This window comes from Emiliania huxleyi (genome assembly GCF_000372725.1).
Source record: "Emiliania huxleyi CCMP1516 unplaced genomic scaffold EMIHUscaffold_3, whole genome shotgun sequence".
In the NCBI taxonomy this organism is placed as follows: Eukaryota; Haptophyta; order Isochrysidales; family Noelaerhabdaceae; genus Emiliania; species Emiliania huxleyi.
In genome coordinates this window covers 1,482,328-1,503,293 of record NW_005199770.1, presented here as the reverse complement: position 1 = coordinate 1,503,293, position 20,966 = coordinate 1,482,328, and the positions used below count along the sequence as shown (strand labels likewise).

The following is a 20,966-nucleotide window of genomic DNA, read 5'->3' as shown; positions in this document are numbered from 1 at the left end:
CCCCCCCCCCCCCTCCCCTCCTCCTCCCCAGGCTTCGTGTCGGACGAGGAGCGGGCGGCGTGCACCGCGTTCCGCGAGACGCACGCCATCAGCGACGAGCAGCACGGGGAGGCGCTGCGCGCCGCGGGCGCAGATGAGGCTCGCTGGCGCGCGCGGCCCGACTCGCTGCGGGTTGTGATGGACAGCTCGCCGGCACCGCCGGCGGTGCAGACGGTCAGTCAGGGGTGTGGGACAACATAACGTCGTCTTATTCGTTTGCTAGTTTTTCTTCTTTCTGGCGGCATGAGCGGCGGCCTGAGCCCAACTCTGCTGCCCGAGCTGGCGGTGGGCGACCTGGGCTCGCTGCGCGCCGTCCTCTCCGGGTGGGGGACGTGCGGGACGTCGCTCGCGGCCCAGCTCGACGCGCGGCTCGACACCGAGAAGCAGGACACGCTGCTCACCTGGGCCGCTCGGCACGGGCAAGCCGAGGCGGTGCGGCTGCTGCTCGAGGCCGGCGCAAGCGTCGGGGCGACGACTGGCGGCGGCGCTTCCGCGCTGCTCATCGCGTGCCAGGACGGCCGCCTCGAGTGCGCCCGGCTGCTCCTCGAGGCGGGCGCGGCGAAGGACCAAGCCGCAGCGGACGGCGCCACGCCGCTGCTCATCTCGTGCCGGCTGGGCCACCTCGACATCGTCCGGCTGCTCCTCGAGGCCGGCGCTGCGGTGAACCAAGCAGATTCTGACGGCTTCACGCCGCTGCTGATTGCGTGCGAGGCAGGCCACGTCGAGTGCGCCCAGCTGCTTCTCGAGACCGGCGCAGCGAAGGACCAAGCCCAGACCCAAGGCGCCACGCCGCTGTACATAGCGTGCCAGGAGGGCCACGTCGACACCGCCCGGCTGCTCCTCGAGGCCGGCGCGGCGATCGATCAAGCCACGAACGATGGCGCCACGCCGCTATACATCGCGTGCCAGAAGGGCCACGTCGAGATCACCCGGCTGCTCCTCGAGGCGGGCGCGGCGGTCAGCCAAGCCAAGGAGGATGGCGCAACGCCGCTGGTCATCGCGTGCTTCCAGGGCCACCTCGAGGTCGCCAAGCTCCTCTCCTCCTACGGCGCCTCCCGCGCCGCCGTGCCGCCCGGCGGCACGCCCGAGGAGATCGCAACCGAAGAAGGCCACGCCGACCTCGCCGCCTGGCTGGTCGCCAGCCGCGGCTGGACGCCGCTCGCGCACCTTGAGAGCCTCACCGCCGCCCGCGCTCTCTCCCTGCTGCGCAGCGGCGCAAGCCTGCACGAGGGCGAGCCGACGCCGCTGCAGCGCGCCGCGGGCGGCGAGGGCGAGGCGGCGGCGCTGATCCGGCGGGCGGCGGCGCCGTGGTCGCCGGCAAGCCACTCGCTCTTCCCCGCGGCGGCGCGCGCGCGGGCGGCGCTCCTCGTCGTCTCGCTCTACGAGATCCACGAGCGGCACCATCTCGACTCGGCAGGAAACACGAACGGCATCGCGGCACGCGACTTTGTCGCGTGCGTGCTGCGCTTCGCGGTCACGCGCGAGACGGAGTAGGGGAGCTGCCGCGGGTGGCGCGTGCTTCGCGGGTCGCGCGCACAGCGAGATGCGCACAGTTCCGCGCCGCTGTCCCCGGACCCGGCCTGCGGGGCAGAGTGAGAGCGGGTTGGGGGTTGGAGAGAGGTTCTGAGAGCGCGAGAGAGTGTGAGAGACCGCGCTCGCCCGACAGCGGCACACTGCGCGCGCGAGACCGATCGAGAGGGGCGAGTCACCGCGCGGGGCGGGGGGGGCGGGGGGCGGCGCGACCCGCCCTCCCGCGGAGCTCAATGACCAATGTCTCGCGATGGGGGGGTTGCCGTGTTCTCTGTTGGGCGCTTTGGGTTTGGCGTGGCGCGTGGGAGGGACAGGCCAAGGCGGGAGGGCGGCGCCCCGGCGCGCGGGCCGTGGCCCGCACACAGTCGTCACGTCTCGGGATGGCCATGGCCGGATCGCGGATCGGGATGGGAGATGGGTGTAGGGTGACTTAACTGACTTAAGTGATAAAATTCTTACCGTCTAGCGTCTTAGATATATACGAGAAAATTGTTGGGTCTTTGCTCTACGGGGCGGGAGAGCTCTCCACAGTCTTTTTGGGCGTTGTGAAATCACACTGACAAATTGAGGACATTTTCATACTCCCTCCCACCCGGTTAGGATTCCCGCGCGAGGACCGGGACCGGGGCCAGAGGGGGGCGGCGTCGGCGACTGCACGGCTCGGTGCCGCGTTCCATCTGCTTCTACCACCGCCCCCACTCCACCCGGCCACTGGCGACGACAGCCTCGGCCCTGCACCTCCACGCCCGTGAGGCAGCGAGCGACAAGGCGGTGAGCTTAATCTGCGCGGGGGGGGGGGGGGTGAGACGCACTGCACTGGCAGGCGACGGCGGGAAGCGGCTGGCTCTGCGAGGAATCCAGCGGCGAACGGGACGGGCGCGCGCAGAGCGGGACGGCGGCCGCGCAGAGCGGGGCGAGACGTACCGAACAGGTCGAAGCCCATCTCCTCCTCCTCCTCCTCCGGCTCAGGCGCCTTCTCCGCCGGCGCGGCCGCCGCCTCGCCCGCCGCCGGCGCGGCATCGCCGCCGCCGCCGCCGCCGCCACCGCCGCCGCCGCCGCCGCCCGAGGGCATGGCGGCCATCTTGGCCTTGCCCGCCGCGAGGACCTCAACCAGGTCCTTGCCCTCAAGGGACCCGAGCAGCTTCTCGAGCTTCTCAGAGTCTGGCTCGACACCGACGCTGTCGAGGATAGACGTCACGTCCTGAGAAAGGTAGAGAGGCAAGCGTGAGACGCCGGCTTCGGGTTCAGAACGCGCAGAGAGGCGCCAGGTGCAGGCGCAGGTACGGCGCGCGTCGCCAGGATGGCAGCGGTTCAGGGACGGAGGCGCGCAGCGCAGGGGCGGCGTCTGCTCACCGCAGCGGAGGGGCTGGCGTTGCCGCCGAGCTGGGCCAGAAGGTACGCAGCGACGTGCTTCATCTGCGGAGGGGGGCAGGAGCGCGGTGTCGGCGCGTGGCCCGTGGGCCAAACAGCAGCGCACTCTTTGCCTGAGCCCCGGGGCGACACGACCGTGCAAAAGAATTCGCTAATCTGAGAGCTTTTAGAAAACCAACGAATCGGCGAGAGACTGCGAAGAGAGATAGGAAGAGGCAGACTCCCTAGGGTGGGCGACGGATAGCGCACCACACACCTCTCCTTAAAATCCCTGTGTGGTGGCGGCGTGCCGTCCTCCCATCCCTCCCTTGGGTTGTCTGTGTTCTTTCTTTCTTTTTTTTAGAAAACCAAGAAGAAATCACGGCTCTGACAGTTTGGTCTCTTGCTTTGTGCTGCCAAGAGGGTGGTGGTGCGATGAGCGTTCTGTTTTTCTTCGTGGCAGCATCATGCCAGCCCGTTTTTTGCCCGCAGTGCCGTACCCCCCGCGAATCAAATCATACATGTATATGAACATTGCAAAGATCGCGCGCTTCGTTCGCGGTTGCGATAATATTGCTCCAAGCGTGCATTGTGAAAAAACGCTGCTCTCTGGCCGTTTAGGAGGGAGAAAAGCGCTCGCTGAAGGCGCGGACGGCGGAGAGACAGAGAGAGCCGTCTTGCGTCTAGGTGAGAGCCAGAGCGGCAAAATCCCTTAAAGCCGTACGGGGTGTGGACCCTGAGTTGACCAGGGGTTGTGCGCTGGGCCCTCCTGCTCGGCTCCAGCCAGTAGACAAGTCTTGTCATCAACAGAGTAGAAGGATCTGACCTCGGGGCCGATGTGACCAAGCGCTGGTAGCGTGGTTTAACCTCACACCCATGGTCTCACAGTGTGCCGGCAGTCGCCGAGCAGTGTCACTCACACAAGCCGCAGCACAAGTGACTGAGGGCCAGTGAGGGCGAGCCCATCGCTGTCACAGCTGTGGCAGCCGCACAGTAGGCTGTGTCAACTGTGCAGAGTGTGTGAGCAGCAGAGGAGCTTCACTCCAGGCTTCTGTCGCAAAGAGCTGCATGCCACCGAAAGCGCTGTCGAGGTTCGCCGAGCGCGGCGAAATCGGGGGACGCCGTCACCGACGAGCGCGTTGGAGTATTCACTCCGGACAAAGCCGGCCACACGCACACGAGCTGCGGCCGTGTGGCCGTCATATAGCGGCGAGGCGCGGGACCGTCTGTGGCGAAGTGGGTCGCGTCCCTCGATTTCCTCAACTCACGGTCCGCTCCCTCTACATGGTACATGCCCCAACCCTCTAATACAATCTCATTACTCGGCTCTGAGGGCGGGGGCGCAGGTAGAGGTAGGGCTGGCGTGGGGGGCCTCAGGTAAAGGTAAACCTGTCTCAGACCGCCGGAGGTAGAGGTAAACGGAAAAACCACGTGAGGGCAGGTAAACGTACGCCCGTGAACGTAGCCCCTGATAACCCGCCGAGGGCTCTGTCCTCGAGGTGGGACGACCAAGGCCCCGCGAGAGCGCTTCGCCTGCGGCGCGCCTGCCCGGCCATGGACCAGGCTTCACCGCCGCTTGCCGACGGCTGATCGCATCGCCTACCGCATCGCGAATGACCAGTGCCGCGACCACTTTGACCTTGCTGCCTGCCTGCTGACCCGGGGTGCAAAGAATCTGCGCGTCTCTCGGTGCATTGATTGTGCATGATTGCTCGAGTGGGTCGAATTGGCAATCCACCGCAATGCGAACATGACTGGAGAGCATATGCAACAGAGGGGTCAGGTCATAGTGACGCGCTCGATGGGTTGCTGCATTGACGCACACAGCAAAAGCATCGCAGCGGAGACCTTCTCATGAGTGGCGGCTCGCACCATGCGGCAGTGCGGACACCAGGTGCGCGAATTTAAGAGCCATTTTCGGCCACCAAGCGAGATCACCCGAGAGCAGCTGAGTCTGCCTCTGGCCTCGCCTCCCTCTCCCTCAGGCATTCGTGGCATCCTATGGGTCGTCCAGAGTATCGACCTCTGGCTTGTCAGCCGGTCACTTGATGACACCATGAAGTACAGCGATCGCCATCTCGCTGGCCTCTCCGCAAGGCCCCCCGACCCTCTGGGGGGAGGCGGGGGCCCTAGAGGGCATCCATGCGGGGGGGAGATGGGGTCCCATGGCCCGCCGCAGGCGCCGATTTTTTATTTTTTGCGCGATTTTTTACTTGTTTTCATGGGAATTCGCTGTACTTGCGGCCATGCTATCACGCCTTGCGACAGCCTGTCGGCGCTGCTGACCGTGCCATGCTGCACAATTGACCACCTGCATAGCTCGCGGCCTTAGTATCCACCATTCAGTGACGACCTGATCGTACGGCCAGTAGGAAGGTGTCCTTCCAGCGCGTGCACGCTTCTGGCGCAATGCGCGTCGCCTCGGATTGGCTGCTGGCCCTCTCGAGGCTATGCCTACCTACACAGCCTCGCGCGCATGGGCAGTCAAGAGGGACCATGCACTTTCTCAGGAGAGCGCCGGTGCCTCTCTCTTGGACCGGCAAACTTGGTGGTCTCGTGTCACCAATGTGGGACCAGTGCGGCATCGCGCCATCAACAGCTCTGAACTGCGCCTCACCACTGACCGGGAAGGCCGCCAAGTGGGCCAGCACAGGTCGCACATTGTGGCAGCAGTCAGCATTGCATGTCTGATAGCTAGAGCAGCAGCGTCAGGGTCGCAGGGTCGGATCGTGTCAAGCCTCTCGCCCGGCCGGCCGCGTGCAGACGTCGGCCTGTCTGCTGTCTGGAGTGATCTGTCGGCGGTCAGTACGACCGATCAGGTCGGAGTTTTCTGATGGTTGGAGGGTCTACCTGTGTGTACTCCTCGAGATCTCTCCAAATCTGCCCTCTACTCAACCGTACTCACTCGGGAAGTCGGTGCTCTGAGCGACTCTGAGCGCCGGGGCCCCGTTTCCGCACTGCGGCGCGGCGCACGGTGCCTCCGGGGGCCCCCGCCTCCCCCCAGAGCCCCGACCGCGTCGAACTCATCGGCGCGGGCTCTCTCGGCTACGGTACCGGCCCCAGCTTCGGCTGAGGGCGAACAAGCTGCCGAGCCCAAATCACTGTGAGACTCGTGATTTATTGTTGGCCCTCAAAAATCTCTCTCTCGATTCCGTGGTTTTGGCACTGTCTACCAACTTTGGTACAAATCGACTTGAGGTTTGCCTCCATTCTGAAAGTGTTTGCGAACTCCGTTGTGCGCCGAAAAGCGGTATGGCGCCGAGCGAGGCATTTTCTTATTAGAAAAGGCTGTCGACATCCAAAAATAATTTCGTCCTGCGCGCCCAACCATGGTGCATGGGATGGTGGGCACGCAGCCGCGCGGCCAGGCGCGCCTGGCGGCGCCCATTTTGTGAAATGCCTGGCCACTCTGCACTCACCTAAGCCGATCTCACTTCTCAGAAACACTCGTGCGGCTGCGCATTGTTTGTATTTTCCCTTCTCTACGAGCCGGCGAGTGAAAATAGCTGCATCGTCCATCGAAGATCACATATTATCGAGATCACTCGAGAGATCACTCGAGACACGAGAGATCACGCACAGGTAAATCACGGCCCTACGTCGCTAAGAGGTAGAGGTAAAGGGCCCACGGCTGCCCAGAGGTAAAGGTAAGAGGGCCGCAGGCCCTCAGAGGTAGAGGTAACCTAGACCCCTCCTACCCAGAGGTAAAGGTAAGAGGGCCGACATTACGGGGGCCGACAGGACGAAAACGAAACAAGAAAAAATCCGAACGGAATTGGGCCATGGCCCGAACGGAATCGGACACCACTGGTCGTTGTATGGTTCGGTGGATGCGACATGGTTCTCTGTGCAGGTTCGGAGATGTACAAAAACAGGCGGCGATTACTCCCGGATCGTGAGGATGTGCACTTGATTAGGGTCGTCGTGCTCGCCGACGACCCAAACCTGCTCGCCGCTCGTGCAGATGCCCCCGAGTGGCTTGCCGTCCGGCGATGCGAAGACATGCAGCGGCTCGCCCTCGAGCGTCAGCACTTGCACGCGAGCGCCCTCGTACTCGCTCACGTACAAGCGGCCGTGGCCGACGGCGACTCCAAAAGGGTGGTCGAACTCGCCGAGGTCGGCGCCGATGCGTGGGTCTTCGCCTTCGTACTCGACGCCCCAATCCAGCATGTCCTCCCACAGCTCTTCTGTCACTGCGGCGTCAAGGCCGATGCTGCGAACGTGCATCCCATCCGCATGCCGAAAGACCTGCACTCGGTGGTTGCCCCTGTCCGCCACGTACACGGACTCGCCGTGCACCGCCATCGATGTTGGGAGGAATAGCTCGCTCCGACCCTTGCCCCAGCCGCCGAAGCTGTGCTGGAACTCCCCCGTCGAAGCCGAAAAGACGGAGACGCAGTGATCCGTCGTCTCCCCGTTCCGTTGAGAGAGGACAAGCAACGCATCGTCCGCGATGGCAACGTCCTCAGGAAATGCGCCGTCGCCGAGCTGGCTTCGCTCGATCTCGTGGAGGCGCAGCTTCTCCTCCAGGTCAACCTTGACCACACTGTAGCGATCGGATTCGACCACCCAGGCGAGGCCGTCGGCCATCAGAGCTACGGCGGAAGGCGTCCGGAGCGTTTCGACAACCTCTCCGTCGTCAATATCGGGGGCGCAGAGCTGCTCTTCGAAGGCCGCGGGTTGCGAACAGAGCACATCCAGGCGATGCTGCTCATAGTTTGGCACAAGCACCGCCTCGCGCCCGGGCATGGCGACCACTTGGGTTGCATAGCCAAACTCTCCAACGGAGCGCAGGTGGCGCAGCTGGCCGAGAGGGAGCAACATCTTCTCATGCCAGGCATCGCGCCACAGGTGACACACGCGCGCCGTGCGCAAGTCCGTGAGGGGCAGCGACGAGAGCACCGGTGCGATCAGGTCTTGCGACAACAGAACGGCGGCTGCGAGCTGCTCGGGCAGTTTCGACGCGAGCATCGCGTCTCCGAGAATGCGCGTGGCGCGGCACTCGCGCATGCCGCTGGCCGCGATCTGGAGGAGATCTTCGTGCGAGAGGTTCTGCAGGCAGGCGTGGTAACGCATGAAGCTGAGCGCGTGCTGGGCGACCCAGAGCAACACGGCCAACAAACCAGCCTGGGTTCCGGCTCCAAGCCGGGTAGGGAGTTACCGCGCTGGGAGGTTCTCGGGTGGATATCCTTTGGCCGCGTTGCGTTGCGAGGATTGGTGTGACGCGCACTGTGTTTCGCCTTCCTAATCAATCAGCCACTGACTCGCGCCAAAACGCCCTACACCTATTGCGGGCGCCAACCGCCAGGCTCTGCGAGCGAGTGTCCTCATTGCCGCGTGCCAGTGATGTGGCTCGCCCCCCGCCGCCCGTTGATGTCACTTGTGTTGTCAAAGCACAGGCTTACGGCCACACAGCAACGTCCCAATATCGATAAAAATCTAAAAAAATGAAAGACGAGCTCAAAAAAAGAGGCTAAGCTCAAAAAAAGAGGCGTTTTCGTTGGCACTAGCTCGGCACTCCCCGTCCGGAAGAAGCACCCCCGGGTTCCTCCCAAAACCTCGCATGATGCTGCCAAGCATGCGACGCTCCGCCCTTGCGCCGTTCCGCCTCCGGCCGACCGCCGTCTCCCGGCGGTGCAGCACCGAGGTGAGGCCGCTTGCAGCCGTACTCGCCGCCGAATACGGCCGCAGACAGAGCGTGGAGCACAAGCTTGGCACGCTCGACAAGACGCAGCTGTCAGACGTCCTCCTCGGCTTTGTCAAGCGCGGTGAGCTGGCGTCGTCGCATGTTCTCGAGAACATGCCGGCGGTCAAGCCAGAGATCGATCACGGTGCAGAGAGGATGCTCAACGCCCCACCGCTGTCCGACCTCCGCTTTGCTCTCGGAACCGCCGTGGAGTGCCGGCTCGGAGTGGACGAGTGGGTGCGCGGCGTCGTCATCGGGCACCACTACCGCGAGGCCTCCTGGCCGGAGGAGCAGCTTGCTCCTTACCAGGTTGGTACTCTGAAGTCGTCTCCTCCTCAGCACGCGCCTCGTCCCAGACACAACACCTCACGCCTGTTAGGTCCTGCTCGACGGAGACGACCTGACGTCACGCACAGTCTGGGCACCGGCCGACTCGGACGCTTGTATCCGCGCGACAGTCCGCTTCAGCATCGGCGCTGCGGTGGAGTGTTGCGTCGGGCAAGACCAGTGGCTGCCCGGCATGGTCGTGGCGCACTACTACCGCGAGGCGAATTGGCCGATGGAGATGGTCGCGCCGTATCGAGTCCTGCTCGACAATGTGAGAGCGAGCGTCTCTGCCAGTAGACAGAGCCTTGCTGCGCCGTCTACCGGCACGACCCTCTGCCCTCCCCTCCGTCCCCTCCCGCGCAGGCGAGCCTCAGCAATGGACTGACCGAGGTGTTTGTGTGGGCGCCGCTCGACACCGACGACTGCATCCGGGCGATGCCGCCCTTCGACGTCGTCGAGTTCCTCGAGGCGAGGCGCGCGGCGCAGGAGGCGGAGGACGCCAAGACGATGGAGAACTTCAGCGTCGCCGGCTTCCTCGAGGAGAGGCGCGCCGCGCAAGAGGAGGCACGCCGCGCGGACGAGGCTGCGGCCCGTTCGCCCGCCGACGAGGAGTTCGCCGGCAAGGCTGGGCTCTTTGCTGCACTCTCCAACGAGCCGCGCGGAGAGCCAGCAGAGAAGCGGAGCACCGGCTGATCGCCCACACCCTATCTCGCGGGCATCTCCCCGCAGCGCGCAGGGTCCCGCACAAGCAGCACCCACGCAGACTAAAGTACTCTTTCGCCTTTGTTTCGAGAACGGCTTTGTTCGCACCGCCGAACACCAACCACCAGTCTTTAGCTTTTGAGACCGAAAGTGTTCGTTTGACATGCTCTCGATGGAGCTTGGAGGTGCTCTGCCTGCCCGAGCAGCCTGCTGGCGCGTGGCGGCGAGGGCCGAGGGAGGGTGGCCGGTGCGATCGGTGCACGGTGGCGGGCGCGGCTAAAGTATTATAGACGATTGCACCGGTTGTGGCGACACTCCTCACTCGCGACGGACAGAGTGTGCAGAACGACACACTGTTGTATCATGGGGAACGCGGTGCGCCTGCGGCGGGCCGCACCACCACCCTTGGCAGCACAAAGCTGCGCCAGAGGTCCACCAGCCCCGGCGCCGCCCCCTCGCCGTCGAAGCGCTCCTCGTCCCACGCGATCAGGTAGCCCAGCCGCATCACCTCGACCGCCCGCTTGCGAGCCGCCTCTGGGAAGAGCTCGTGCGACTGCGGCGACCACTCCGCCACCTTGAGGATGAGCCTGCCCACCTCCACCGCCTCAGCCGCTGGCTCCAGGTTGGCCGGCCTGAGGAAGGGAAGAGGCGTGGGGCGTGTCCAAAGAGAGGATCCGGCGAGTGGGGGAGAGGCCGTAGCGCGCCTCAGTGCGAGGGCCTTGGCCTCGCCCGCCACGCGCACGCCGAAGCGTCCCGTCGAAGCGCTTGCGGAGACGACGACGCCGACCTTGCCGTTCATCGACGGCCGCGAGACCAGAGAGTGGATCGCGACGGTGGAGCCGGCGGCCGCAGCTGTCGTATCCGACTCGCTCCACGAGCAGAGGACGCGCGCCCGCTCGAGGGCAGAAGGCTCGCCGGCTAAAGAGTCCGCACCGCCGCGCAGCAGCGACCGCGCCCGGTCGACGGTGAGCGCCTGCGGGAAGAGGGACAGTGATAGGACAATGCACTCACGCTTCTTCAGCCGCTAGTCTCGGGCACGCCTCGAGGTGCTGGAGCGGCGTCCAGCCGCGGCTGGCGACCAGCCAGGCGGCGAGGTCGGCGTGGCCTTTGCGGTTTGCGATCTCCTCGGGCGTGCCGAAGGGCGGCACCGCGGCGCGGGAGGCGCCGTAGGAGGAGAGGAGCTTGGCGAGCTCGAGGTGGCCCTCCTGGCACACGATGTACAGCGGCGTGGAGCCATCGTTGCGGGCTTGGCTGCTCGCCGCGCCCGCCTCGAGAAGCAGCCGGGCGCACTCGAGGTGGCCCTGCTGGCATGCGATGAGCAGCGCCGTGGCGCCTTGCTCGTCGGCTTGGTTGATCGCCGCGCTGGCCTCGAGGAGCAACCGGACGATTTCGAGGTGGCCCTCCTGGCACGCCATGTACAGCGGCGTGGTGCCGTCGTTGCGGGCTTGGTCGAGCGCCGCACCGGTCTCGAGAAGCAGCCGGACGATGTCGACGTGGCCCTCCTGGCACGCCATGAACAGCGGCGTTACGCCGTTCTCTGTTGCTTGGTCGATTGCCGCGCTGGCCTTGAGGAGCAGCCGGGCGCACTCGAGACGCCCCAGCTGGCATGCAACAAACAGCGGAGTGAAGCCGCCATTCACGGCTTGGTTGACTGCCGCGCCAGCCTGCTGGAGCAGCCGGGCGCACTCGAGGTGGCCTTCCAGGCACGCGATGAACAGCGCGGAAGCGCCGCGGCCGTCAGCCGCCCCGACGCTCGCGCCGGCTTCGAGCAGCAGCCGCACCGCATCGGCCTGCCCGTGCCGAGCGGCCCAGGTCAGCAGCGTGTCTTGCGTGTCGGTGTCGAGCCGCGCGTCGAGCGTCCCGCGCGTCCGCCGCCCGGAGAGGAAGGCTCGCAGCGAGGCCAAATCGCCCACCGCCAGGTCGCCCACCGCCAGATCGGGCAGCAGAGTTGGGCTTTCGGTCATGGGCTAAACAAGAAAAACCACGAGATGTTTTTTCTATTTTCTCCGGTCCCCCTTCCTGCTGGGCGCCTACCGGCCAATCGCTGTCGTGCCCGGGCGCAGACCACAACGCCGGACTCGCGATGGAGGCCGGCAGCGCAGTGCCGGCCCGCTCCTACACCTACGACGGTGCCACGCCGCAGAGTCTCGCCACCTTCCTGCTTCGCGAGTGCCGGGAGCATTTTTGCGCTTACGGGCACTGCAAGCGCGCGCTCAGCAAGGGCCGCGTGAAAGTCGACGGCGTCGTCGCGCACGCGGGCGCCGTCGTCGCGGCGGGACAGGTCGTCAGCTTCGAGCCCACGCACGAAGTGCGGCTCATGCAGGACGCGGCGGGCAGCACGCACCGCCGCATCGTCTACTACGAGAGGGTGCCCGTTGTGGCGGAGACCGACCACTGGGCATGATTGATCAGCCGCCTGGCTTCGCGATGGCATATGCCCACCACGCGTCCCTGACGTGTCCATTTAGGCGGTCGTCCTCAAGCCGCCCGGCCTCGTGAAGGACTGATGTGGCCGAGGCTTGGCTGATGAGTAATGGTGAGTGAAGAGTCAACATAGGCCTCATGATGGACTCGGCGGCGGCGACATCTCACGAGGGAGCCAAGGCGCTTCTGCACGTTCATCTGGCCCTTCTCCGAACCTCTCCGAACCTTCTCCGAACCTTCTCCGAACCTTCTCCGAACCTTCTCTGAACCTCTCCTCTGCGCCGAGGCGTCGCTCCGCACGCTCGCCGCGATCCTGCCCTTCAGCCTGCGCCCGACCTCCGCCGCGGGCGCGCTGCTCATCCCGGCCGCCGCCCGCCGCCGGCTCGGCGAGGGAGGGACGATTAAGATTAGGCCTGAGCTTATTGCTGTTGCTATCAGGCCGCCGTCCACCGCCTCGACGCGCCCGTCGGCGGATTCGCGGCCTGCTCACGGACGCCTCTGGAACCTTCCCTGACCTTTCTGCGAAGCTTCCTTTAGGTGGCCTGGTGGCTTGCGCGAAGACGCGGTCGGCAGCGCGACGGCTGCAGGCACTGTTCAGCGAGCGGCGCGTGCGGAAGAGCTACGTCGCCGTGCTCGCCGGCACGCCGCCGTACTAGTTCTCGGCTAGATCTCGGCTAGATCTCGGAGCCTTCCCTCTAGGCACGCCGCCGTGCGAGAGCGGGGTCGTCCACTCGCCGCTCGAGGGGAAGGACCTGGACACTTCCGCGACATGTCCTGGACACGTCCCGTAGGTGGTCCGCTCGCCGCTCGAAGGCAAGGAGTGCGTCACTTTCTACCGCCTCCTCGCCTCGCAGCCGAGCGCGCAGTTCGGCTCGCTGTCCACCGTCGAGCTGCGGCCGCACACGGGCAGCACGCACCAGCTCCGCCGCCTATTAATTCTCAACGTGTGACTGGTGAACACGGATTACTAGGCCGCACGCACCAGCTCCGCCGCCACTGCGCCGAGGTGCTTCGCTGCCCGGTTTCTCTGAACCTGCTCCGAGCCTCTCTGAACCTGCTCTGTACCTTCTCTAAGCCCTCCTCTGAGCCGTCTCCCGATCGTTGTCTGGCCTTCTCTGAACCTCATTTCAACCTTAAAGGTGCTGCGCTGCCCGATCGTCGGCGACACGACGTACGGAGGCGAGCGCGTGCGAGCGTCGCAGGCCCTCTACTTGTGGGCGGCGAGGCTGGAGTTGGGGGTGGCGCGCGAGGACGGCGAGGGAGGCGATGGCGGCGAGGGAGGCGTCGAGGGTGGCGACAGCGAGGTCGGCGAGGGCGAGAGCGCTTTAGGCGCAGAGGCGGGTTCGGATGCTGCCGCGGCCGAGGGCACGGCAGAGGAGGAGGAGGCCGCGGGCGACGAGCTCGGCCTGGCGGGCCGCAGCTTCTCGGCGCCACCGCCGGAGAAGTTCGACAAGCTGCTGGCAAGAGACCGAAGGGCTTGGCAGTGCGCCACGGCTCGGGCGGGCGGCGTAGCAGGGCGTGAGCTTGCCGCGAGAAGAGAAAGTTAAAGCCGTAGTATTGATTGTTGGCGGCGAACCCCGAGAGCCGAGAGACTCTTTTAAGAGAGAAGGTGCATAAAACGAAGACCGCTCCGCCGGGTCAATTATCCCCACCGAGTTTTGTCCTGGCCAAGAAGCAGACGGGGCCAGACGCGGCACGCGGGTCTCGCGGGGCGCGGTTGGCGCTTATCATCTCACACATCAGGTCCTGAGCTGGGTCTTCGTCTGCGGACGCGCCAGCTGATGCGTGATGGTCCGATGCGTGGCTCCGTTTACATACCGACTTCCGGGCCCGTGCGCGCTGCGCGACTGCGGCCTCCCAGCACAGAGCACACACACGAAGCTCACACAGACACACACCAAAAGGCATGGTGCGCATCATCAGGCCTCAGCCGCAGTCGAACGCGACTTGTCGTTCGGCTTGTACTGGCGGCCTGTGCGTCTGCGATCAGTCCTCGATGAAGCCAGCGTAGACATAGCCGGCCAGGAGCACGGCCGGCATGATGGACGTCGTGAACGGAGCTCCGCCTCGGAAGTTGGTCAGGAGCCAAAGAGTGAGTGGGATGCAGTTGAGCGAGGCGAATCTCTTGGCCGCCTCAACCCCGCCCATCACGGCCGAGAGCTTGCCGACGGCCCAGCCAATCATGGCGACCGCAATGTACTTGTCGTGCGGGAAAGTGTTGAGGCCTGCGGCAACGCACGTTGCTCGTGGTGGAGCGGAGAGGCAAACGCGTGGGAGCAGCAGCGCTGATGCGTTGCTGCGGTTCGCTGCGGTTTGACGCGCTCGCAGTGGCGGGGAAACGCACCCAGCCAGATCATCTTGGTGATGGACTCAGTGCCAAGGTACATCGACACCCCAGTTGCCGCGCCGATTGCGGCTGAGGCGCCGACGACCGCGGTCCCGATCGTGTCGCCGCCGCGGAGGCGCGTCAGTGAGCGAACATTCGGCTTAGCGAGGTGCTTCTCCTGCGTCAACGTGAGCGCCGCGGCCGACGAACACGCCAGCAGAACGAGGAGCTGTGGGATGCGGATCGTCATGGTTGAGTGTCGCTGGATTGCGAACTCATCTGGTCATCAGCTGTTCACAGCCTTGTTATTGAGAAGAAAATACCTCGTATGGCGCTGTGCGCTGGCCTGTGGGAGGTTGAGGTGCGAGCCCTGGAGGCCCTGGGGATGGGGGGGGACTACCCTTCACAGCCTTCTATTATTCGGCATTGAGAAGAAAGTATGAGGATGCTATGGCGCTGTGCGCTGGTCTGTGAGAGGTTGAGGTGCGAGCCCTGGAGGCCCTGGGGATGGGGGGGGACTACCCTTCACAGCCTTCTATTATTCGGCATTGAGAAGAAAGTATGAGGATGCTATGGCGCTGTGCGCTGGTCTGTGAGAGGTTGAGGTGCGAGCCCTGGAGGCCCTGGGGATGGGGGGAGACGACCCGCGGGCCTAGAAGGCCCGCTCGCTTCACAGGTCCTAAATAAATAAAGACACCTCTACTGTGAGATGGGTAAAAAGGAACACGATCTTTGTGCAGGGTTCTTTGTGGGTGTGGTCGGCGACTAGCCGGGGTCGTCCTCCCGAACCCCTTCCCGAACAAGCGAAGGCACACACAAGGTCGTCCAACTCCCGAACAAGCGAAGGCACACACAACATGACGCCAAAAAGGATTTTTTGGCGGGCGTTTTGGGCTGCGCCTGCCTTCATCATCCCGGCCGGCGTGTTGACTTGGAAGGCCATGCCAGGTGAGATGCCCTCCGGGATAACGACCTGCGGATCTTCGTCATCACACGCACGCATCGACGCATGCCGCTCGGAGCGTATGGCGAACGGATTTCCCCAAGGGCTCTTGGGGTGTGTGATAGAGCGAGCTGGGGATGGGTTGGGATGGGTGGGGATGGGTGGGGCCCATAGCTGGGGACACTACTAGGTCACGCATGGCATCACAGAAGTTTTATCTCTGGGCCCCGAAAGGCATCTCTAGCAGCGTCGTTACGGCTCCCACCCCTCCTGGGCGCATACGCCTCACATCTCGCCAGAGCATAAGCTCTTGGTGTGCGACGAGACGAGTTTTTCGCCATCGCCGCGAGCAGCAAGCCGCCCGCCGCAAACAGCCGGAGGCATCGCCGCAGCACCGGCTGCGCCGCGGTCCCGCACCCGTCGACGACGCTCCCCCCGCGGAAGACCGCGCGTAGCGACGCCTTGACGATCGAGATGAGCGCGCTCGAAGCTCGCCCCCCCCCCCCCCCCACACACACGGATGGGTGGGGATGGGTGGGGACCTCGGGGATCAGCGGGACACGTCGGCCGCACGCTCTACAGCTGTGCATGCACATGTACATGTACATGTCATGTTGTTGTCATGTTGTACGTCAAATCAACCCGTCGGCGAGGCGCCCCCCTTTTACGCGAGGAAACAAAGGATCGATCAAGAAAAGAATTTTACCCGCAACGCACGCGCTGGATGGCGCCTAGCACAATGTCCTTGATGCATTGCTCCATGCTGTGCCGTGACTGGCGCAGGTCTGTTCGAGCGGCGGGCCCTGTCTGTCTGTCTGTCTGTCGGCAGGTACTTAAATTTCCGGCGGCCAGGAAACCCCCGGGAACTAACTTGCGGGAAAATCCTACCTCCAGGTCCCCGGCCACGCAAAAAAGAATACTCGAGCTCAGGCGCCGTCGGTGAACGGCGGTCAATCCCGCAGGTCCAACCGAACTGTACCCCCTGCTGGCAGCCATGTACCGGCGTACCCCGCTTGCAGCTACGGCAGGCAACGAGCAGGACGCGGGGCTCCTTTGCCTCTCACAGGTTGCGCTGGCATGCGAATTGTCGGCTCGACGAGAGGAGATTTACTTTGGTCGCTCCTTGGGCGACCAGACCAAGCCGGACGCGGCCTCGGGCGTGATAGTGGGCTCAGGCGCAGGTCCGTGCCGCTCGGCTTTCCTCGCCACCGCCACCGCCACCGCCACCGCCACCGCTCCAATGCCGAACCCCTTCCCCCATGCCGACACCACCCCGCTGCTATCGCCGATGCTGTCGCCGATGCCGATGCCGTCGCCTCCGGCGTATGCGCTGCCGTTGACGATGGCGGTGCCGGTGGCGATGGCGGTGCCGATGACGCCGTCGCTGCTCTACTATGGGGTAGGTGTCTCGCCTGCACCCCCCATTTCCCAAAGGACGGCCCCTGCCCCACTCGACCTCCATCCCGCTCGACCGAGCTTGTACAACTTCTTCATGAAGGACGAGATGGCGCGGCTCAAGGCGGCCAACTCGGAGATGTCGCACAAGGAGGCGTTCAAGCAGGCCGCGCGCAACTGGAGCACCGCCGACGCCAACCCGCAAAACCAAAAGCGCGGCAAATTTGACACGATGTGGAACGTGCCCCCGCCCGCCGAGGGCGAGGGCGGCGGCCGGGCGCCCTGATGGGGAGGGGTGGGAGGGAGGCGGCGGCGCGCTGGCGCGTACTATATGAAGGAGGGATCTACAACGCTCGCCCAGGGATCTACAATGCTGTCTTAAGGTCCGACCTGCGGGCACCGCCTGCGCTCGGCACCAGGCACCGACTCGGTATATTGGGTATACAAAATGCGCCTGCGGGCGGAAGTCCACCAATGACCGAAGTCGAGAGCCGTCTCTCTGTGTGTATACGAAGGTCGTACACACAAACTGCGCTGCGGGCGGACGCCCTCAGCCCACTTCTCAGCCCCTCACAGCTCACAACAGGTTGCGCTTGGCGCTTGGTGGGTCAAGGGGGGCACTAGCACTTGGTACTGGTGGGTGGTGGCACTAGGCGAAGTGGCCAGGGGTGCAGGGCAACCCCCTCTGACTCTTACTGCCCCTCGTGTGGTCCGTGTGGTGGCGGCGTGTGCCGTCCTCCTGCACCGTCCTCTCCCTCCCTTGGCTTGCCTGCGCTAGTTCCTTTCTTTCTCTGTTCCCGAGATGATCATCAGCACCAGCCCAAGCTCGTAGCATGAGTGAGCTGTGAGCTCTGTGAGGGTCGGCCGGCAGGCAGATTTTATATACCGAGTCGGTGCCTGGTGCCGAGCGCAGGCAGAGCCCACAGGTCGGAGACCTTATAAGACAGCATTGTAGGAGTATTGAGTAAGTATTCTTGATACGAAACCACGACGACACACACCAGTCGACTCGCATCGGTAGTGTGCTCGATGTGACGTACACCAGTACACATACATCAGAACGACACATGTATCGTGTTCTCACACCAGCCGGGCCGTAAAACGCTCTCGAGAGCCACAAGAAGGCGTTTGCACAGCAAGCCGCTCGTCGGACAGGCGTGCTCGCTCGATGTCGGCGAGCGCATGGCGCAGGCTTTGTTTGGACACGGTGGCGAAGCCAAAAACACCGATGGTGGCCGTCCGCTGGCGCGAGCGGCGGCGGTCGAGACCTCACCTTCGTTCGCGCCGGCGACCAACCTCACCAATGTTAGGGGATGGTGAAGACGCACGAGAGCCGGAGGCTCGTGACGCCTTCGGGTTTCTCCATCGCTTGACACCATTTCGGTCGTTTGTCACCGAGTTGGGCAGAGACGCCGTCGCAATTTAAAGAATTTTTGCGCGACTCCCTAGCACGACACTAGGCACGGGACTGGCGCGCACTGGCACTAACACAGGTACACATAAAGAATTTAAACCCGGAATGACGCGCACCTGACAGCACAAAAGTCTAGACAAAAGTGTGTGGTGTGGTGTGTGTGTGTGTGTGTGTGTGTGTGTGTGTGTGTGTGTGTGTGTGTGTGTGTGTGTGTGTGTGTGTGTGTGTGTGTGTGTGTGTGTGTGTGTGTGTGTGTGTGTGTGTGTGTGTGTGTGTGTGTGTGTGTGTGTGTGTGTGTGTGTGTGTGTGTGTGTGTGTGTGTGTGTGTGTGTGTGTGTGTGTGTGTGTGTGTGTGTGTGTGTGTGTGTGTGTGGCCTGATCGTGCTTGTGCCGTCGCTTTGTACAATCTCTGGCAGCGCTCTGGTTCCACGCGCACATCCCTCCACCGATGACTACACTTGCCAGACTTGATCGACACCGCATCGCCTCCGCCCTCACCGGGCTCTCATCGGCTCGACGAGGGCGGAGACATTGACGCCTTCGCAAAATCAAAGATTTTTTCCGCGGCTTCGGGGGGGCAAACCCTGCCCGCCCGCCCCCTCCCCGTACACCAGCTACCCACACACCCTTCGTTGGAATCCCCTAGCCCGCACACCGCACCGATGGTTGTGAGTCCCACGCCGGACCCGCGTTCTTCGTATTTCATCCTGGCACCGGTGAACCCTCACTGTTTGTTTTCCTCGAAGGGGAGCCGGTAGAAGAAAAAGGACAGCTGTTGAACTACTGGCGTAATTCTTACGAGGCGATGAGGTGGATCACTTGGAGGATAAGTACCGAGCGTTGGGAGAGGGATAAAGCTACTAGAGCTGCGCATGAATTGGGTCTGAACTTCGCATGGATCGACGGGCAGAGATATCAGGTGTCCTTGTATGAGGGACAGCTGTCACACTTGTTTTCACACTTGCAGCGGCCTCCTCGAGCTGAAGCGCCTCCTGCCCACGCTCGCGCAGAAACTTCGCTGTGGTTTCAGGAATTGCCCAGGTGGACGTTCCGAAGAGTGATGTGTGGTGCGTGTACTCGTGTAGCTGATCTGTTTCGATCCATTCCCAGCTCCTTGCGCCCTCCGACCCACGCACCGATGAGAAGTTCCTCTTCGCTTTGATCAGACAAGTGAGGTGAGACAGAAAGTAGCCCGAGCCGGCCGCAAAGCCGACGCCCGAAGCAAGGCTGTATTCCATGGAGAGCCATACAGCGATTCCAATGAGCAGGCTTGTGATGGCGATTGTGAGCCCGATGACAGGTCCACCAATGCTCCCCGGGAACGATACGAGGTAGCGCAGTACCATGTAGTGCGGAAGACCCTCGGTGAAGACAAGATTAACGATGCACTCCAGGGTGATCTTAATCAAAAACAAGCCAGAAGTCCAGACCGAAGTAACGTAGAGGATCTGAAGGGTGCAGCCTGCATCAACATCATCGTTGTCGCATGAAGGCGGATCCTGCTGTATCATTGCGAGAGCCACAGTCAGCAGCAACGCTGACACGAGCGCAATGTTCGTGTAGATATTGCGAACGACGTCCTTAGCGTGCGTAACATCCCGCATCTCCTTCACCACATCAAATGTGATCTTAGACATAAGCTGGAGGCCGCCACAAAGAAAGATCTCGAGGAGGATCGTCGCCGCAGGATAGACGAGGGAGATGATCCACTGCTCAGACGATGCCTCCATTCGATTTACCGCGTCGGGTGTTTCTCGAGCCCGATCGCTGCACAGCAGCACTGCACCAGGTCCTCGATGCGGTGCGTGAGAAGCGCCGAAGGCCAGCAAGGACGTGCACGCCGAAGGCCAGAAGTATTCTCAATGTACGTACTTTCTCTCAATGTATGTGGCTCTTACGTACATTCTACAATCGGGGAGAAAAGCAAAACGCGTGCCAGCAACCCCTGTCAGCAGTACTCCTCCGGGAATGTACTTAAGAGCTACATCCACTGAAAAATTAAAAAAAAAGAGCGAACAAAAATCGAGCACGACGTCGTGACGTCCGATTGCTTGGTCATGAACGATAAAGGGCACGGCGCGGCGGCCGAGCCTGCGCCTACTCGGCGGCCATGCTGGTCCCGGAAGCGCATCTGCCTCGCCTCGTGCTGCTGCACAGCACTCATAGCCACGCTCATCACGCTCGTCCTCTTTCGTGAGGTACTCTGGCCACCCGACAACTCGCGCTTTTATTACCTGCGGCCGCCCCTAACTCCTCCTTCGCCCGCCTTTCCCCCGCCAAGCTCACCAGCGCCAAGCTTTCCTCCGGCGCTGCCCGACTTGTGGCCGCAGCGTCCACCGCCTCCTCCATCGCCTCCACCGCCACCTGTGGCCCCACCGCTGGCTCCTCCGAGGCTCATCAGCTCTGCAGGTTTTGCCCTGGGAGGGTGCTACAAGTGGCGCAACCTCGGCTGGATCAATCCGAGCTTCTCGCTTGCCGCGCGCTTCTTGTCACTTGAACAAGGTGTCGCTCGCGGAGCTATCATCGACGGACGCGTGGACGGACAGGCTCTGGCGACGAGACAGGTGGCGTTCAGGGACGAAGGCACGAAGTGGGTCCTGTCTGGCGCCGTCTGCCTCGAGGACCGCTCGTGCTTTACGGATGTGTGGATTCGCGACGACGACGGCGAGATCTGCATCAGGCAAGGCCCGCTGACCGAGTGCACCGGGAAGAGTGGCGACAGCGTGCGCAAAGTATCTTGTCTGGTCCTCTCGTCGAGAGATTAAGCTCGGGTGTGCTCTCGCACGCCGAGGGGTAAATTTGCTTTCAGCGCACGCCGAAATTTGCTGAC

At 63.5% G+C, this 20,966-nt stretch overlaps 8 protein-coding genes across 8 annotated transcripts in view; 4 read left to right on the top strand and 4 right to left on the bottom strand.

Annotated features, from left to right (window-relative positions):
* EMIHUDRAFT_447764 (hypothetical protein) overlaps window positions 1–2,036 on the top strand; it is a gene marked incomplete at its 5' end in the record, with an annotated part of 3,778 nt that extends 1,742 nt beyond the window's left edge. Inside the window, 2 exons of the mRNA XM_005775369.1 lie at window positions 49–217; window positions 1,457–2,036. Coding sequence (XP_005775426.1) covers window positions 49–217; window positions 1,457–1,533 — 246 coding nt within the window. The 3' untranslated portion in view covers window positions 1,534–2,036. The remainder of the gene's footprint in view (window positions 1–48; window positions 218–1,456) is intronic.
* A 76-nt stretch (window positions 2,037–2,112) lies between these two features.
* Window positions 2,113–3,069, bottom strand: EMIHUDRAFT_432120 (hypothetical protein). Its single transcript, XM_005775368.1, has 4 exons — window positions 3,054–3,069; window positions 2,923–2,985; window positions 2,494–2,770; window positions 2,113–2,351 (listed from the first exon to the last, which is right to left on the bottom strand). Exons 2-4 carry the CDS (start codon window positions 2,983–2,985, stop codon window positions 2,347–2,349), a joined length of 345 nt encoding a protein of 114 aa, XP_005775425.1. The 5' UTR covers window positions 3,054–3,069; the 3' UTR covers window positions 2,113–2,346.
* Window positions 3,070–6,801: 3,732 nt separating this feature from the next.
* On the bottom strand, window positions 6,802–7,995 carry EMIHUDRAFT_195497 (hypothetical protein; the record flags this gene model as incomplete). The annotated part of the gene is made up of 1 exon (XM_005775367.1): window positions 6,802–7,995. The coding sequence occupies one exon, from the start codon at window positions 7,993–7,995 to the stop codon at window positions 6,802–6,804; it is 1,194 nt and encodes a 397-aa protein (XP_005775424.1).
* A 487-nt stretch (window positions 7,996–8,482) lies between these two features.
* Window positions 8,483–9,625, top strand: EMIHUDRAFT_195496 (hypothetical protein; the record flags this gene model as incomplete). The annotated part of the gene is made up of 3 exons (XM_005775366.1): window positions 8,483–8,914; window positions 8,985–9,203; window positions 9,296–9,625. 3 exons carry the CDS (start codon window positions 8,483–8,485, stop codon window positions 9,623–9,625), a joined length of 981 nt encoding a protein of 326 aa, XP_005775423.1.
* A 370-nt stretch (window positions 9,626–9,995) lies between these two features.
* Window positions 9,996–12,418, bottom strand: EMIHUDRAFT_95592 (hypothetical protein; the record flags this gene model as incomplete). Its single annotated transcript, XM_005775365.1, has 2 exons — window positions 9,996–10,607; window positions 12,227–12,418. 2 exons carry the CDS (start codon window positions 12,416–12,418, stop codon window positions 9,996–9,998), a joined length of 804 nt encoding a protein of 267 aa, XP_005775422.1.
* A 78-nt stretch (window positions 12,419–12,496) lies between these two features.
* Window positions 12,497–13,658, top strand: EMIHUDRAFT_447762 (hypothetical protein; the record flags this gene model as incomplete). Its single annotated transcript, XM_005775364.1, has 6 exons — window positions 12,497–12,526; window positions 12,596–12,697; window positions 12,758–12,780; window positions 12,850–12,964; window positions 13,030–13,064; window positions 13,198–13,658. Coding segments are annotated over 6 exons (713 nt in total), but the record flags the coding sequence as incomplete, so codon positions are not given.
* Window positions 13,659–14,044: 386 nt separating this feature from the next.
* Window positions 14,045–14,634, bottom strand: EMIHUDRAFT_195492 (hypothetical protein; the record flags this gene model as incomplete). Its single annotated transcript, XM_005775363.1, has 2 exons — window positions 14,045–14,283; window positions 14,403–14,634. 2 exons carry the CDS (start codon window positions 14,632–14,634, stop codon window positions 14,045–14,047), a joined length of 471 nt encoding a protein of 156 aa, XP_005775420.1.
* A 1,981-nt stretch (window positions 14,635–16,615) lies between these two features.
* Window positions 16,616–17,104, top strand: EMIHUDRAFT_195491 (hypothetical protein; the record flags this gene model as incomplete). Its single annotated transcript, XM_005775362.1, has 3 exons — window positions 16,616–16,726; window positions 16,826–16,963; window positions 17,060–17,104. 3 exons carry the CDS (start codon window positions 16,616–16,618, stop codon window positions 17,102–17,104), a joined length of 294 nt encoding a protein of 97 aa, XP_005775419.1.
* Window positions 17,105–20,966: the final 3,862 nt, after the last annotated feature.

Coding starts and splice junctions, on each gene's coding strand:
- EMIHUDRAFT_432120 (XM_005775368.1), bottom strand. CDS start 2,985: ATGAAGCACGTCGCTGCGTACCTTCTGGCCCAGCTCGGCGGCAACGCC. Junction 2,771..2,922: donor ACGCCAGCCCCTCCGCTGCG/GTGAGCAGACGC, acceptor TACCTTTCTCAG/GACGTGACGTCTATCCTCGA.